Raw genomic sequence first — 14,495 nt, forward strand, 5'->3', positions numbered from 1 at the left:
AATGGAATACACAATTGTCTATACCACAATCTTGCGTGAAATGAGGTACACTATACAAGTTCAGATTGAAACTTAAAAAAAGAAAGAAAAAACACTTCTAACTTTGTGGCAATGCATATTAAAGTTTGTAAAGAAATCCGATCTGGATAAATGATATCTGGCGCAATTCGTACACATTGTTTATTGTCCCGCATCTACACACTTTCATGTTGTTCCTTCACAGTTTATTCGCATACACTGGCATCCATGCTTACACTCACAGCACTTTGCTGCTCCAAACTTACCACCACTATGGACAACGACCAAAAGCCCCACTTTCACACTCATATCCCCAGTTGTGAGTCAGGTCATGTGACACTACATTAATCAAAATAATTCCTAAACATGGCCACTATTCGTTTACAATTTTATAAGATTTAAGTACGTAAACCTAAGTAAACTATATAATTTTATACACATTTATCACCAAATAATTTTATATTTGGTTGCAGTTAAAAAATACAAAACACTATGCAACGGAATGACAAATGCTCATCAAAACACAAAACAAATACTTTCATGTCCATTTTGCATTACACTATTTTCACTCTGCATTTAATACTTAATTTTATTCTTAAGCACAGACAATTAAAATCAGTTCTAATTTACCACATGCTATCAGATTTACATAATTAGGAATAACTACATGTTTGGGCACAGTTTCACCCCTCTCCCTTAATTTAATGATGTCTTTGCACGAAATATGAGACATACAAATAGTTGTGACTATGAAGGCTTTCCCGGCGTAATAATTGATAATATTCTTCTCGGGTATGCAGCCGGATCATAACGTCTTCATGACACAATATTTCCGTGGTCCAACTGGCCGCCATCTTCAGGTGAGAGTGCTGGTGCACGATCTCACCGGAACTGACTTCCCAGCGCAAGCGGCGGCCCCTATATAGGCCGCAGAAGACCCACAACGCGTGCACGAGAAGGTGCCGTAACCGCCCTCTAGCGCAGTGGACATACCCCGCCGCCAGTGATGGAAAGAGGCGAAATCGAGATATCGTTGTCAAAAATTAAAAAATTAAAACGGAAGACGCTTTCACTGTTGAAGAAGAGTTCTTTACCTGACGACGTTCGCAAAAAACTTCGTCCTTGTGCTGCCGTGCCACCGAGATTATACGGTCTACCCAAGATTCATAAGAAAGGGGTCCCGCTTCGTCCGATCGTGAGTAATCTGGGTGCTCCTACCTACAATCTAGCCAAGTATTTAGCATCTGTTCTTGGCCCTCACGTCGGTAAATGCGAACATCACATTTCCAATTCTATGGTGTTTATTCAGAGATTGAAGTCCTTGTCTCTTAGTCCCTGGGATTTGCTTGTGAGCTTTGATGTCGTGTCGCTTTTTACCCGGGTTCCTCTGGAAGAATCCTTGCAATTAATTGGTGAGAAACTGGATGAGGAAACAACCAGGCTTTGTCGCCACGTGTTAACGTTGACGTACTTTTTATTCAATGACAAATATTTTGAACAGACTGACGGAGTGGCTATGGGGAGCCCTTTGTCCCCAATAGTCGCCAATCTTTTTATGGAAGATTTTGAGGACATGGCGCTGAAGACGGCGTCCTTAAAACCAACCTGTTTTTGGAGGTACGTTGACGATACGTTTATGGTGTGGCCTCATGGGAGAGAAGCTCTGGACCGCCTCCTAGATCATTTCAATTCCCTGCATCCTAGCATCAAATTTACCATGGAGGTGGAAAATGATGGAAAGCTTCCATTTCTGGATGTTCTGGCGTACAGAAAGGATGATGGGACACTGGGAAACAGCGTTTATCGAAAGCCTACGCACACGGACCGTTACTTACATGCTTCTAGCTGTCATCCAGCGTTCCAGCGTACGGGGGTCCTGCGGACGTTGGCGAGAAGAGCTTATGCCATTTCAGATGCAGAAAGCTTGACACAAGAATTGGACCATCTTAAGATTGTGTTCAAGCAGAATGGCTATACAGATAAACAGATCCGTCGTGCTTTCCAGTTTGGACCTTCGCCTGAACCACCAGAAGATACCTGCAAATCGGTAGCTTTTCTGCCTTTTGCTGGGAGCATTTCCTCGAAGATAGGAAGGATTCTGAAAAGATATCACATCAAAAGTATTTTTCGTCCACCAGCCAAGATTAGAGCGCTCCTTGGCTCTGTTAAGGATGACTTGGGTTTGAGGAAGCCCAGTGTGTACAAGATCCCTTGCCACTGTGGAAAGACTTATATTGGTCAGACAATCCGGACCATTCAGGAGCGATGTGTTGAGCATCAGCGGCACACAAGGCTGCTTCAACCTGAGAAGTCTGCAGTGGCGGAACACTGTCTCACCGAGGGACCCAGAATACTATATGACGAGACACAAATGGTTGCCCCTGCATCTCGCTATTGGGACTGTATTTTAAAAGAATCCATAGAGATTCGGTTATTTGACAATCTTATTAATAGAGACAAGGGTTTTCTTTTAAGTAAGACTTGGGACCCAGTGTTATCTGACATTAAGAAACAACGGTCTGTGGTTCTATCGTCGGAATAAAATTTTTATTTTTATTTTTTAATTTTTGACAGCGATATCTCGATTTCGCCTCTTTCCATCACTGGCAGCGGGGTATGTCTACTGCGCTAGAGGGCGGTTACGGCACCTTCTCGCGCACAGCGTTGTGGGTCTTCTGCGGCCTATATAGGGGCCGCCGCTTGCGCTGGGAAGTCAGTTCCGGCGAGATCGTGCACCAGCACTCTCACCTGAAGATGGCGGCCAGTTGGACCGCGGAAATATTGTGTCATGAAGACGTTATGATCCGGCTCCATACCCGAGAAGAATATTATCATACAAATAGTTGTCTGACACTACAAAGATCGAAACTGAATGGTGTCATCATAATAAAATATTGGCTTACTTTGCAATTGTTCTAAACATCTTTATAACTTAATTCTACTATGAAACATTTTGATTGAAGTACACCAGCCCAACATAGTATTTCTGCTGCTGTGCTTTAAATTTAAATTATGAACTACTTGGAAGAGCTCGTTTTTGCATTACTTCTATTTCAATGATTAGGTACCCAAAAAATCCAAGGACTCACATTACAAGCACACCCTACTTTATTTGCTTAAGGGCAAAGTCATGCACAGTAATTACATGCAATTATGTAACCAAGTAATTTAAACCATCTGAAACTGCTGATTTCTACATTCTCTTTATCAGGGAAAGATGAGTCTATAAATGTATTGACTTGCTGTATGGTCATATTGTCCCCCATTACCTTACACTGTTCAGAGGCAACCTCTGCAGCAAGTCACAAATAAAATAATCTTTCACCCTGCCTTTTAATCTTCAAACTTAATTGCTTGCCACAAAAGTGGAAAATAATCTCATCACTTGCCACCTGGTTTTGTCAACATTATGGGTGGCAAACAAACAGTTATTTCCATGAGATCTAAGTGATCCAGGATGATGTGCAGTTCACTTCCTAATTTAACCAAACATGGGTTTGGTAGCAGCCTGGCTGTAATATCATCCAAGGCAGAGCGTAAGCTGGCATTTGACTAACGTGAACAGATTGATAGCTTGCTGTGAAGTGTCTTTCCTTACTCCCTCTCTGGCCATACTTATATATGGGCGCAGCAGATGGCCAAATGAAATGTCTGCTGTCAACCACTCTAGGCACAGTCAGCAGCATCTAAATGGCCTTTATCTCAGACATGTATTATTTAATAACTCTGTTGTGCACCAAGTTATAACCTTCATAATTTTTAGATGAATGAAGTTAAGTTGACTTTAGTTACTGAAAAGGTTTCAGCTTGACTGCATTGAAACTTTGCTGGCTAGAGGTTTTAGAATAGAATCAGCAGTAGAACATGACCTCTGAATTGTTTCATTTAGAATCCTTGTATTGATTGCTATTTACATTAAAGTCTTGAAACTTGACACAGTGGTATTATTTAATGAATGTAATAGAACTATCACTAATGCAAATGACAGTTAATCTGTTACGGAGAAGGACATTTCTGTTCCAAATTTAGTTTTTAGTAAATTACTTGAAAACTCCTAGAGGTAGCTTAATGGAGTCACATAGTTAATGCTTTTATATCAAACTGAGGCTGCATACAAATTTTCATCTTTCTGAGTCTAATATTTAGCACCTTCAATTTTTCATAAAAAGCTGATATTGAACAAATTGTTGTTCTGATCAAGTTGAGACTTGTAACAGTTGATTGTGATATACATTTGCCCATTCTGAACAATTTTTAGCTTTCTAGTATCATTATTTATTGACACTTATATTGTTCTTGAAACAATGTATTTACTGAATCACATTCATCTGATCATTCTGTGATTTAACTAACATTAATATAGTGAAGCATACAATGTTTGCAAAAGCTATTTCAATTTTTAATTTCACTCTTAGATTATGGTGCAATATTTTGTATGCTACACACAGGTGCATTAGGATGATGTGCCGCTAGTAACAGTGAACTGAGTTAAGTCCCAGGATAATCGGTCACCTCTGTATCTCTCAAATCGTACTGCACTTATTTCACTACAACATGGGATTTTCACTACTATCATAATTACATCCAAAAAGTGAAAATAGTTATCTGTGCTGATAATACAACAATCATTATCAAGCATAATGGAGAAACTTCAGTACTAGAAAATGTAACTAATTTTTTTCTGAAAATTGATTATTGGTTCTCTGCAAGTGGACATTCACTGAACTTCAATAAATATAAAACGTAATTCTGGACTGGGCAAGGCCGACCACACAATTAGAAAAATGCACTCATTCCTCACTAGCAGAAACTTGGAAGGATGAAACATAGAACTTAATTTAAGGAAGAAATAGGTGAGAATGTGTGTCTGGTGCACATCATTTGTATGAAAGTGAATCGTGAACTATGGTTTTTAACTACAAAAGAAGAGAATAGAAACTTTTGAGATGTAGTATTACAGAAGGATACTGAAAATTCATCGGACTGATAAGATAGGGAATGAGGGGGTTCTCCAGAGAATCAGGAAGGATAGAAATATATGAAAACTTTGAAAAGGAGAAGGGACAGGATCACAGGATACATGCTGCGACATCAGGGAAACCATAAGTGAAGAGAGAGACTGGGATACATCCCAAAAATGGAGATAAAAGCTGATGAAATTACAACAAACAAATCATTGTGTCAAGGATGTTCAGTACCAAGTATTCCTCTGAATAATTACAGTACTAAAATCATTCAGTACTGGAAAAAATACACAACCATGTCAAAATACCGGAAGACAGTGTTTTAAATATTTTATGCAGATGATGTCTCTTATTACAAGAAAAAGTTGATAATTTACAATGTCCACTTCACCACTTTAATCATGACATGTATTTCATCACTTTAACTGTGACACTGAAACATACTACCTCTAATTTCTCATTTGCACTCAGTGTCTCATCAGTGGAAATCCAATGAATTGGTGTAAATTGGTTGTGTGGCAAATTCTGCCATGATATACACAACACAACGTTCAATTAACAAATTTACTGGTAGGGTTCTTGACAAGAGCCAGATGGCTTTAATAATGTTCCTTTTCAACACAATATGTAACAAAATTACAGTTTCCTTCTGAATAAGATGATTTGATGATTACCAAAACCTACATCAAGGGTTCAAGTAAACATTTCTTACACAACTGGTTGGATGATATTTCTTCCTTTCCAAGTTTCCACATTTATTGTCACTTATGGCAATACAAAGATCAGTTTCAGATTTCACTTGAAATGTTGTTCACAGGCAAGCACTTTCAACATTCTATTAATCAATATAATGTCGGCAGATTGTGTACAGTGCACTTCCACAATTGAGTTTTGACAGATTAATATCACACCATTGGTTTCAGTTTACATGGTCAGTTAACACACCAATTTACTGATACAGATGATAAATATACAGACATTCATGATGTTGATAGAAAGATGCGACCAGACAAATGTCCACTGGCTGACTCCAGGAGTTATTAAAAAATAGTAAAAGTTACTATAGAGATGTTGATTGGATGAATATGGGCAGCAGATTCACATAGAGATGTTAGTCATGTATTAGATGACTCTCATTTCCTAAACATTAATGTGGTAGTTGCTAGTGGTCTAGTTTTTATGTACATTGATGTTGCTTGTAATAACGGTGGTGGCAGGCAGCAGGCTTTTGAAGAGAAGGGGTATTTATAAACTGGCATGAAGATGATTTGAGAATTTGAAAACTGCATATTTCTTTGTAGAACTGTATGATTGAAATACACTAGAGTGGCAGATAATTGTTCAGGCAATAATTTGCTTTACATAATAAATTGTCGATCAAAAAAATAAAAAAGTTCACAGAACTATTTGCTATGCCTTTGTTGTGAATCGACAACGTAGGAAAAGAGAGTGCAACTTACCGTAAAGAAGGCACATCACATTGCAGTCATGCACAATTAAGTCTTTTAATTGTGCCTGTCTGCAACTTTATGTGTCTTCTGTATGGTGAGTAGTGATTTGTCTTTTCCTGCATTGTTGATATTCCTGCCTGGAGTTTCCATATGTTGTGAATTACCTGCTAACAAGTCGTGCCAACATTATGAAAAGTATAAATTACTACACACCATTTAGAGGAGACTTTGACTCTCAGGTAGGCACAGCAATAAGACCACTACATATTTAAGCTTTTCTTCTAAAGTAGAAAACACACACACACAGTCTCACAAGCATGACTGTCACACGCCTGACCACTATCTCTGGCAGTGAGGGCCTTACTGTGATCAACTGTGCTTGACGAGAGAAGCAGAGCATGAGTGGTGGGGGTAAGGAGGAGGCTGGGGTGATGAGGGGGAAGGATGGTAGGGTAGCGGTGGGCAAGTATGCAGGGACATGATGAGGACAGGGTAGGGCTGCTAAGTGCACTCGTTAGGTTTGAGGGGAGGGAGGAGGTAGGTGAGTTGAAAAGGAGGGAAGTAGAGGAGGGGTAAAATATTTGTGGGTGCCGCATTGCTGGAAAAGAAGGCTGTGTAGTGTTGGAGTGGGAGCAGGGAAGGTTTTAGGCAGGTGAAGGACAGGGACTAGTGAAGGTTGAGGCCAGGAGGTTGTGGGAATGTAGGATATGTTGCAAGGAGAGTTCCCACCTTCACATTTTAGAGAAGGACGGCCTTAGATGGTGCAAGCTGTGAAGCAATCACTGAAAAGAAGCATGTTATGTTAGGGAGCATGTTCAGCAGCTGGGCAGTCCAGCTGTCTCTTAGCCACAGTTTGTCAGTGGCCACTCATGCAGACATGTCCACATAGAAAACAGCACAGTGGTTCCAACTTAGTTTATATGTTAGAAATTATGGTAAATAATACAAATTCATAATTAGTGGCTTAAATGTTTAATGATGGCTGTCATTCGGGCCAGAAAATTTAGAGCAACAAAAGTATAGTGGTAAAGTCAGGAATCAAACAGGTATAATGGCACAAAAGGCAACAGTAATTTTGGGTACATCTGGAATTCAGTACTAGTTATCTGTTAGGTTAATTATTTTCAGGAAAATTTAAAAAATTTACTTAAAGTCTAGCTGTCTAATGGTATGTGTCAGTACATCCAAAATTCCTAATTAGCTCAATCTAAATCTACCATTGCTTTTGTGATAATTTCAGTTATTCATTACTTCATTAATATGGTTTCCAGAAAAACTAAATACATCATTGTAATTCTGTACTAAAGTGATCATGAAAATAAAGAATTTGACTGGAATGTGGTCTGAATAATGTTTTGATTTATTTGAGCATACACTGCTGATACACGATATGCATAACTAGATTCAGGTGAAAACCAAGGAAAAGAAAAAAAACTGATAAGAGTCAGTAAAAGCAAATAGAAGGATTCTAGCATGCTCTGTTTCAAGACTAAGACTAAAGTGATGATTTTCTGAAGCACAGATCTGGTTCAGACAAATCACTGTGGATAACACTATTTCGGAACAAGTGTCACCCTTCAGTTATTTGACCCAGGCAGTAATAAATATCTAGATTTAAAACTGGCTAGATGTGGATTTAAATGTGGTACAATTTATAACATATCAAAAAGAAGATAAAGTGACCATAGGAGCACATTCTAAAGAGAAACCTACATAATTTTTATTTTTTTTTTCAGTTCCTGATGCTTGTGTTGTAAATAGTCAGTCTCTTTTCTGAAAGAGAAATTTTCAGGTCTCAGCAGCACATGGGCATTTCATTAAATGCAACAGCAACATGTGAAAATTCATGCTTGACCTGGGCATGAACCAGGTATATGTGGACATCTGCAAGAACAGACACCACATATACAAATACGTGCATATATGCACCTTGATGGTGAAATGATATTTTCTGTACAGTGCAGAAGCACACACTCATTTGAACGCTTGTGAGGCTCAGCTGAATATCTGTGAGCAAATAGGGGATAATGGACAGAGGGTGCTATATCGTCAGGGCTGGATGGGAAGTGTGCTCATATGGCCAAGGCAGTTAAGGCAACCATTCTAGAGAGGCAGAGCATCTGGGTTTGAGTTACAGTCCAGCATAACTTTTCATATGTCACCGTTGCATTTAATGCAGTACCTTTATGCAGCTAAGCTCTGACAATTTCTCTTTCATTCTATATATATGACTGCTGAATCATACAAATGGTGCCTGTTCTGTTGGACATCATCTTTATTTTTTCCATCAGAATCAGCATAAGTTTTTGAGTATTGCAGTTCTTCTTTCATACTTTTATTGTGAGATTTTTCTCCCCTCATAAATGGATACCCAAACTCAGGCATGGATTCAGGACAAAGGTCACAGGAGTGACCCCAAAAATCAATTTACTAAAAGCATTTATATTTTCATATAAATTGGTTTCCAATTTTTCAGTCAACTTTCAGAAAATAAAATAGTGTTGTCACTAAGGTTCTGAAAATGACATAAACTCTGAGTAATGTTTTCAGTTGCTTTCCTGAATGTTAGCCTGTATTGGTGAGCTCTGTCCTTACCAGCTGCGGGAAACATTGCAGCACTATAAAGGCATCCATTCACAGGCTGACTGTACTTATTGCTAGCAACAAATCTAACATATTTTCAGACAAGATGAATCTCTGTCAACCCTTCCCCCCCCCCCCCCCCCCCCCTCCCTCGCACCCTGGATCCACACCTGCAGTGAAACGTTTCTCCATTTCTTGTCTCTCATTGAAAAAATTATTACTGTAAATGTATGGACATAATTTCAACAAAATAACTGTTACTGTCCTGAAAACAGTGTCAGTGCCAGTATTGGTGCCATGTCTCACTGAGTTGTTTGTGCTTCTCAGTTATGATAATGTTCTAGAAAAAAGAGAACAAAGTAAATTATATAAAATCTTCAAGTGTAATATCTCTCACATGCAATTTTTCCCCTATTTCTCTCTTGACAGAGAAGGTGAGAAAATTAGGCGATGGCAAGAAATAAAAATCCGACAACACAGATTACTCGCTGAAGCTGATCAGACAACACCAGCTCATATTGAACAGATAATGAAATCTGGATTTACAATGAGCGATATTAAAGGTAAGCACAAAATACACAATCTTTTATGTTCATGTTGCTCTGCATATCTTGCGTAATCCATGTGTAGTAACTTTTAACATGTTTGTCCAAACAGGTCTCCAGCGAGGTTATTCAGAAGATGTTGTAGAAGCAGATGAAATTATTATGAATGGACCAACACCTGATTCACCACAATCACCTAGCAAGCTTAAAAATAGACCATCTAGACCACCACGCAAAGGCTCCTTGTCAAGAAATGCTACTTATGATAACATGGAAAATGCATTGACAAATGGAATGTTGGAGCCAGGTATGTTTCAGACATTATCTTGGACCTGCAAAGGTAACAAAAGTAAATCTGGCATGTCAGTATGATATTTGGAAGAGTTCTAAGAAAACAGACAGAAAGTACTTGTATTACAGCTAGTTTTCAGTGGACATATTCGTAAGTTAGTCATACTTATTTTGTTTCTTGTGTCCTGTAGTGTTTTCAGAGCTGTCTCGAGAAGGAAAAAAACAAAATGTAATAAAACAATGTAGTTCTCTGTGCAGTTGGTGGTTTATTGATAACACTCATTTTCCCATACACCTGCTCCTCAGTTATCAAAGGTTACAGATTTTACATTACCAGATACAGGTAGCCACTGGCAAATATTCGAATTAGAAATACTCTAAGATGGCTGTTTAGTTTTCCTTCACTGCTACTGGACAGGCTCTGATGAGTATCATTCAGCCACCAATCTTTTCTGCCATGTCCACTGAAACAAATTAGTTTTATTCTTGCTACTAAAAGAAGTTTTCTTCATCAGAATTGGGTTGACAAGTGGAAAATTAGCATTTCATGATGGCTTGACAGTGTCCTAATGTCTTGAATTAAATTCCATATTTCTTGTTACAAAGGGACCGCACCTACCTGCCATCACCTATTTTGCCCAAATTTATGGTATGTGCAGGGTTTGGTCAGAAATTAAAATAACAGAAGTGGGAGCTCCAGATGTCAAAGTGTTTAGAAAGAAATAGCATTTTTGTCACATGTTTCCAAGCAGCAGGTGATGCAACAGAAAGAGTACAGAACCATAATCTGAAGATCATGGGATTGAGTCCCTATGCAGAAACTTTATTTTATTTTCACCCTTTACATTCCTGACACTACAAATAAACTGAAATAATGGTCATTGTATTGTATTTATTAATATTTTCATAAAAGGCTTGAAAAGGTGAATTTGGCATTGTAAATAAATTTCAAGGAAGGGACTGTAAGATATACATAGAAACCTTGTATATACAGTTAGATACTTTTAATATTTTACAGTTGATCATTTACAAATTCTAGACTAATAATCATAAAAACAGGGGAAGCAGTAATTTTTTTGTTATCTTGCTCATGTTATAAATGCTGCAGTTTTACAATTACACAGTTGTTTTACAGTTTTTATATGAAACAAAATTTGTTTACATTCATAACAGATTCTCTCTCATTGCACAGTTTGGCAGTACACCAAGCGTAATTATCATTTCTCCAGAAACATGAAAGGACAATTTGTGATGTACAATGGAATGCATTTTGACGCAGTCTTTTTGAGATGTAATTTCTTTCTGTCTCTCAATGAAATAAGAGCTGTTTTGAAGATTTTTAATCATATTCTTTAGATGATGATACAAATAGACATTGCAGTGTGCATTTGGGGAAATCACTTTAACACTTCATGACAGCAATTGTTCTTCCTCTTGAAAAATCTTGCCGTACAGTTTTAGCTTTCTTTGTCCTGCCCATGAGTGGGTTAATAGAAGAAATTTGTTCTCCTGAACATGGGGATTCATCAAATCACATACAATATTTTTAGCATTATTTTGGTGTATTTGCGTTGTAAGTAACGTAAAAATTAAAATTAAAAAGGGAGTTCCCTGAAAGGGAATAAGTCCCACAATCTTCGAATTACCGTTCTGTACTCTTTCCACAGCACCAATTGCTGCCTGGAGAGTTGCTAACATAAATGTCTCATGCCTCACTCACCCCACATCATAAATGCTAAATTTTCTAAACAGTTGGTCATCTGGAGCTCCCACTTTTGTCACTTTCAACCTGTGCATATTTATAAACTTGGATGAAATTGGCAATGATAAGTAGACTTGATCCCCTTGTTAGTGTGTTTTGAAATGAAGTCGTAAAACTGTTGTGGTATTCTGCTCATTAGATATGAACAAATGCTAAGTGGCTCTACGCTGATCAGCCAGAACATTATGACCACTGTCCACCGTGATGTAGGATATTAGCTGGTGGTGTTGCATGCACATGATGCAGTAACAAAAGTGTGTAAGTGGAGCAGACACAAATGGGGATCACCCTATTGAAGATATGGGTTGCAAATGGGAAAATCAATTGAGATAAGCAACTATGCAAAGGGCAAATTATTATTATGCAAATCCTGTGAATGATTATCTCAAAAATGGCAAAGCTGGTTGAATGTTCACGTACTGTCATGAGCATCTATGGAAAGAGGTAGAAGGACATTGCAACTACCATTAGGTGCTATATCATTGGATGTCCATTACTTTTCACAGAATGTGGGGTTTGGAGGCTTGTGTGCTCTGTAAAGTAAGATAGATGGTGATATGTGGCATCTCTGCCGAAAGAGCACAATGCTGGTGCATGCACAAGTGTTTTGTTCATCGTACATTGTTGAACATGGAGTTCTTTAGCAGATCATCCCTATGTGTTCACATGTTGACCCAGTGATGGCACAAGGCCATCAGGATTTGAGTGTTGATCAATGGAAATGAGAATAGAATGAAATTTTCAGTCTAAAGTGGTGTGTGCACTGATATGAAACTTCCTGGCAGATTAAAACTGTGCCGGACCGAGACTCGAACTCAGGCCCTTTGCCTTTCGCAGGCAAGTGCTCTACCAACTGAGTTGCCCAAGCATGACTCACATCCAGGTAGGAGACGAGGTACTGGTGGAATTAAAGTTGTGAGGTTGGGGCGTGAGTCGTGCTTGGGTAGTTAATTTGGTAGAGCACTTGCCCGTGAAAGGCAAAGGTCCCAAGTTTGAGTCTCGGTCTGGCACATGGTTTTAATCTGCCAGGAAGTTTCAATGGAAATGTGTCAGGTCTTTGGGTGAATCAGATTTTTGTTGCAGTAGAGTCGTATCCAAAAATGGCATCATTGAGGTGAACGGTGTCTCGAAACATCCAGCATGCCACAGACACAGGCTGGTGGGAGCAGTATTATGCTGTGGGAGACATTTTTCTGTGTTTGCATGGGACCTGTGGTAGTAATCAAAGACACACTGACAGCAAAGAAGCTCCTGCATCCCTTCTTGGTTGATGTCTTCCCCAATGGCAATGCCATCTTTCAGCCGTATTATTGCCCAAGTCCACAGTGGTTTGTGGAACATTATAGTGAACTCACATTGATGTCTCTGCAACCAAATTCACCTGATGCAAATCCTATGGAATCCATCTGGGTCATTATTAGGCACCATCTCTGCGTACACAATTCAGTGGACCATTATTTATGTGAATTACACAATCTGTGTGTAGATGTCTAATGCCATATCCCTCAAAAGACCTACCAATAAACTGTCGGATCCCTGATGTGCAGAATCAGTTATATATTTCGTTCCGGAGATGGACAGACAAGCTATTACGCAGGTGGTAAAAATGTTTTGGCTCATCAGAGTATATTGTTTTTTAATATGTGCATTGTGTTCATCTTTGCTTCTCACACATCCATCAACAACAGCACAGGCTGCATGGTATACAGGGTGACACAGAAGAACGAGAACATTTCCACAATCCAGTAAAACTAGAAGTGATGAAGGACAGAAATTGCATTTATAGTAATTGAAACCTTACAACTTTGCCAGTTTATGAAACTTTGATTGCATCCATCATTTTTTTAAAATTTACTTCATTTATATGGTGTCCTGTATGAATACATTGGTGAAATCTGCTGTTGAGATTCCTCATTGACCTCTGCACCATCTCACCTGGTGTACTATGAATTGCATCCCAAATTCTCTGTTGTAACTCATCTAAGGTTCCTGGCCGAGTCATGTAGACTTTGCTCTTGACACGTAGCCGTGCAAGAAAAAAAATCGCAAATGGATAAGTCTCGTGACCTAGGGGGCCAGGGAATGTTACTGAATCATGAGATCACACGATTGCCAAACAATTCTTGCACATATGCCATTGACTGCTGTGCAGTGTGTGATGTCACTCCATCCTGTTGAAACCAGGCTTCTTGAGCATTTGAAAACTTGTTCTTTGCAGTTGTAATGAAAGTTCGTAACATCTCCATGTAACAATCGACACTGACAGTTCTCTTAACTTGTAAGAAAATATGGTCCGATAATCCCATGTGATGAAACACCACACAATACTATCACTTTACTAGCATGTAAAGGGCGCTCATGAACATGATTAGGATTTGTGTTTGCCCAGTAACGGTAGTTCTGCTTATTCACATAACCTGTGAAATAAAAATGTGCCTCATCTGACATCCACAACTGGTTTAGAAATTCATTGTCACTGTTTATTTTTGTTATCACTTGTTGACAGAATCCTAATCATAACTGGTAATCGTTGTCCTTCAATTGTTGCGCCATCTGTAGTTTGTATGGATGAAATTTTAAATCAAGATGAACAATTCTGTGAACACTCTTCTGGGACATTCCAACCGCTGCTGCTTGCTTATGAATTGAATGACGTGGGCTCTGTAAGACAGACGTACAGCAACTGGAGAATGCACACTTCTTGTTCATCCTGTTGGTTTCTTCTCGAGGGCAGATCCAGTCTCTTCAATGTTATTAATCCAACATTTTATCACGTGTTTCAACAGAATGGCATCATTATACCCTAAATTATAAATATGTTGAAACTCCCTCTACAATGCTACCAAACTATCATTGTTTTTATAAAACATTTTTATGGCTA

At 38.7% G+C, this 14,495-nt stretch overlaps 1 protein-coding gene across 9 annotated transcripts in view; it reads left to right on the top strand.

Moving 5' to 3' along the window:
* Window positions 1–14,495, top strand: part of LOC126335019 (ryanodine receptor) — a 691,249-nt gene that overhangs the window by 348,409 nt on the left and 328,345 nt on the right. For all 9 annotated transcript variants that reach the window (XM_049997852.1, XM_049997851.1, XM_049997850.1 and 6 more), the window contains 2 exons: window positions 9,446–9,579; window positions 9,674–9,868. In XM_049997852.1, coding sequence (XP_049853809.1) covers window positions 9,446–9,579; window positions 9,674–9,868 — 329 coding nt within the window. The remainder of the gene's footprint in view (window positions 1–9,445; window positions 9,580–9,673; window positions 9,869–14,495) is intronic.

The sequence above is a fragment of the Schistocerca gregaria genome, chromosome 2 (assembly GCF_023897955.1).
Source record: "Schistocerca gregaria isolate iqSchGreg1 chromosome 2, iqSchGreg1.2, whole genome shotgun sequence".
Taxonomy (NCBI): Eukaryota; Metazoa; Arthropoda; class Insecta; order Orthoptera; family Acrididae; genus Schistocerca; species Schistocerca gregaria.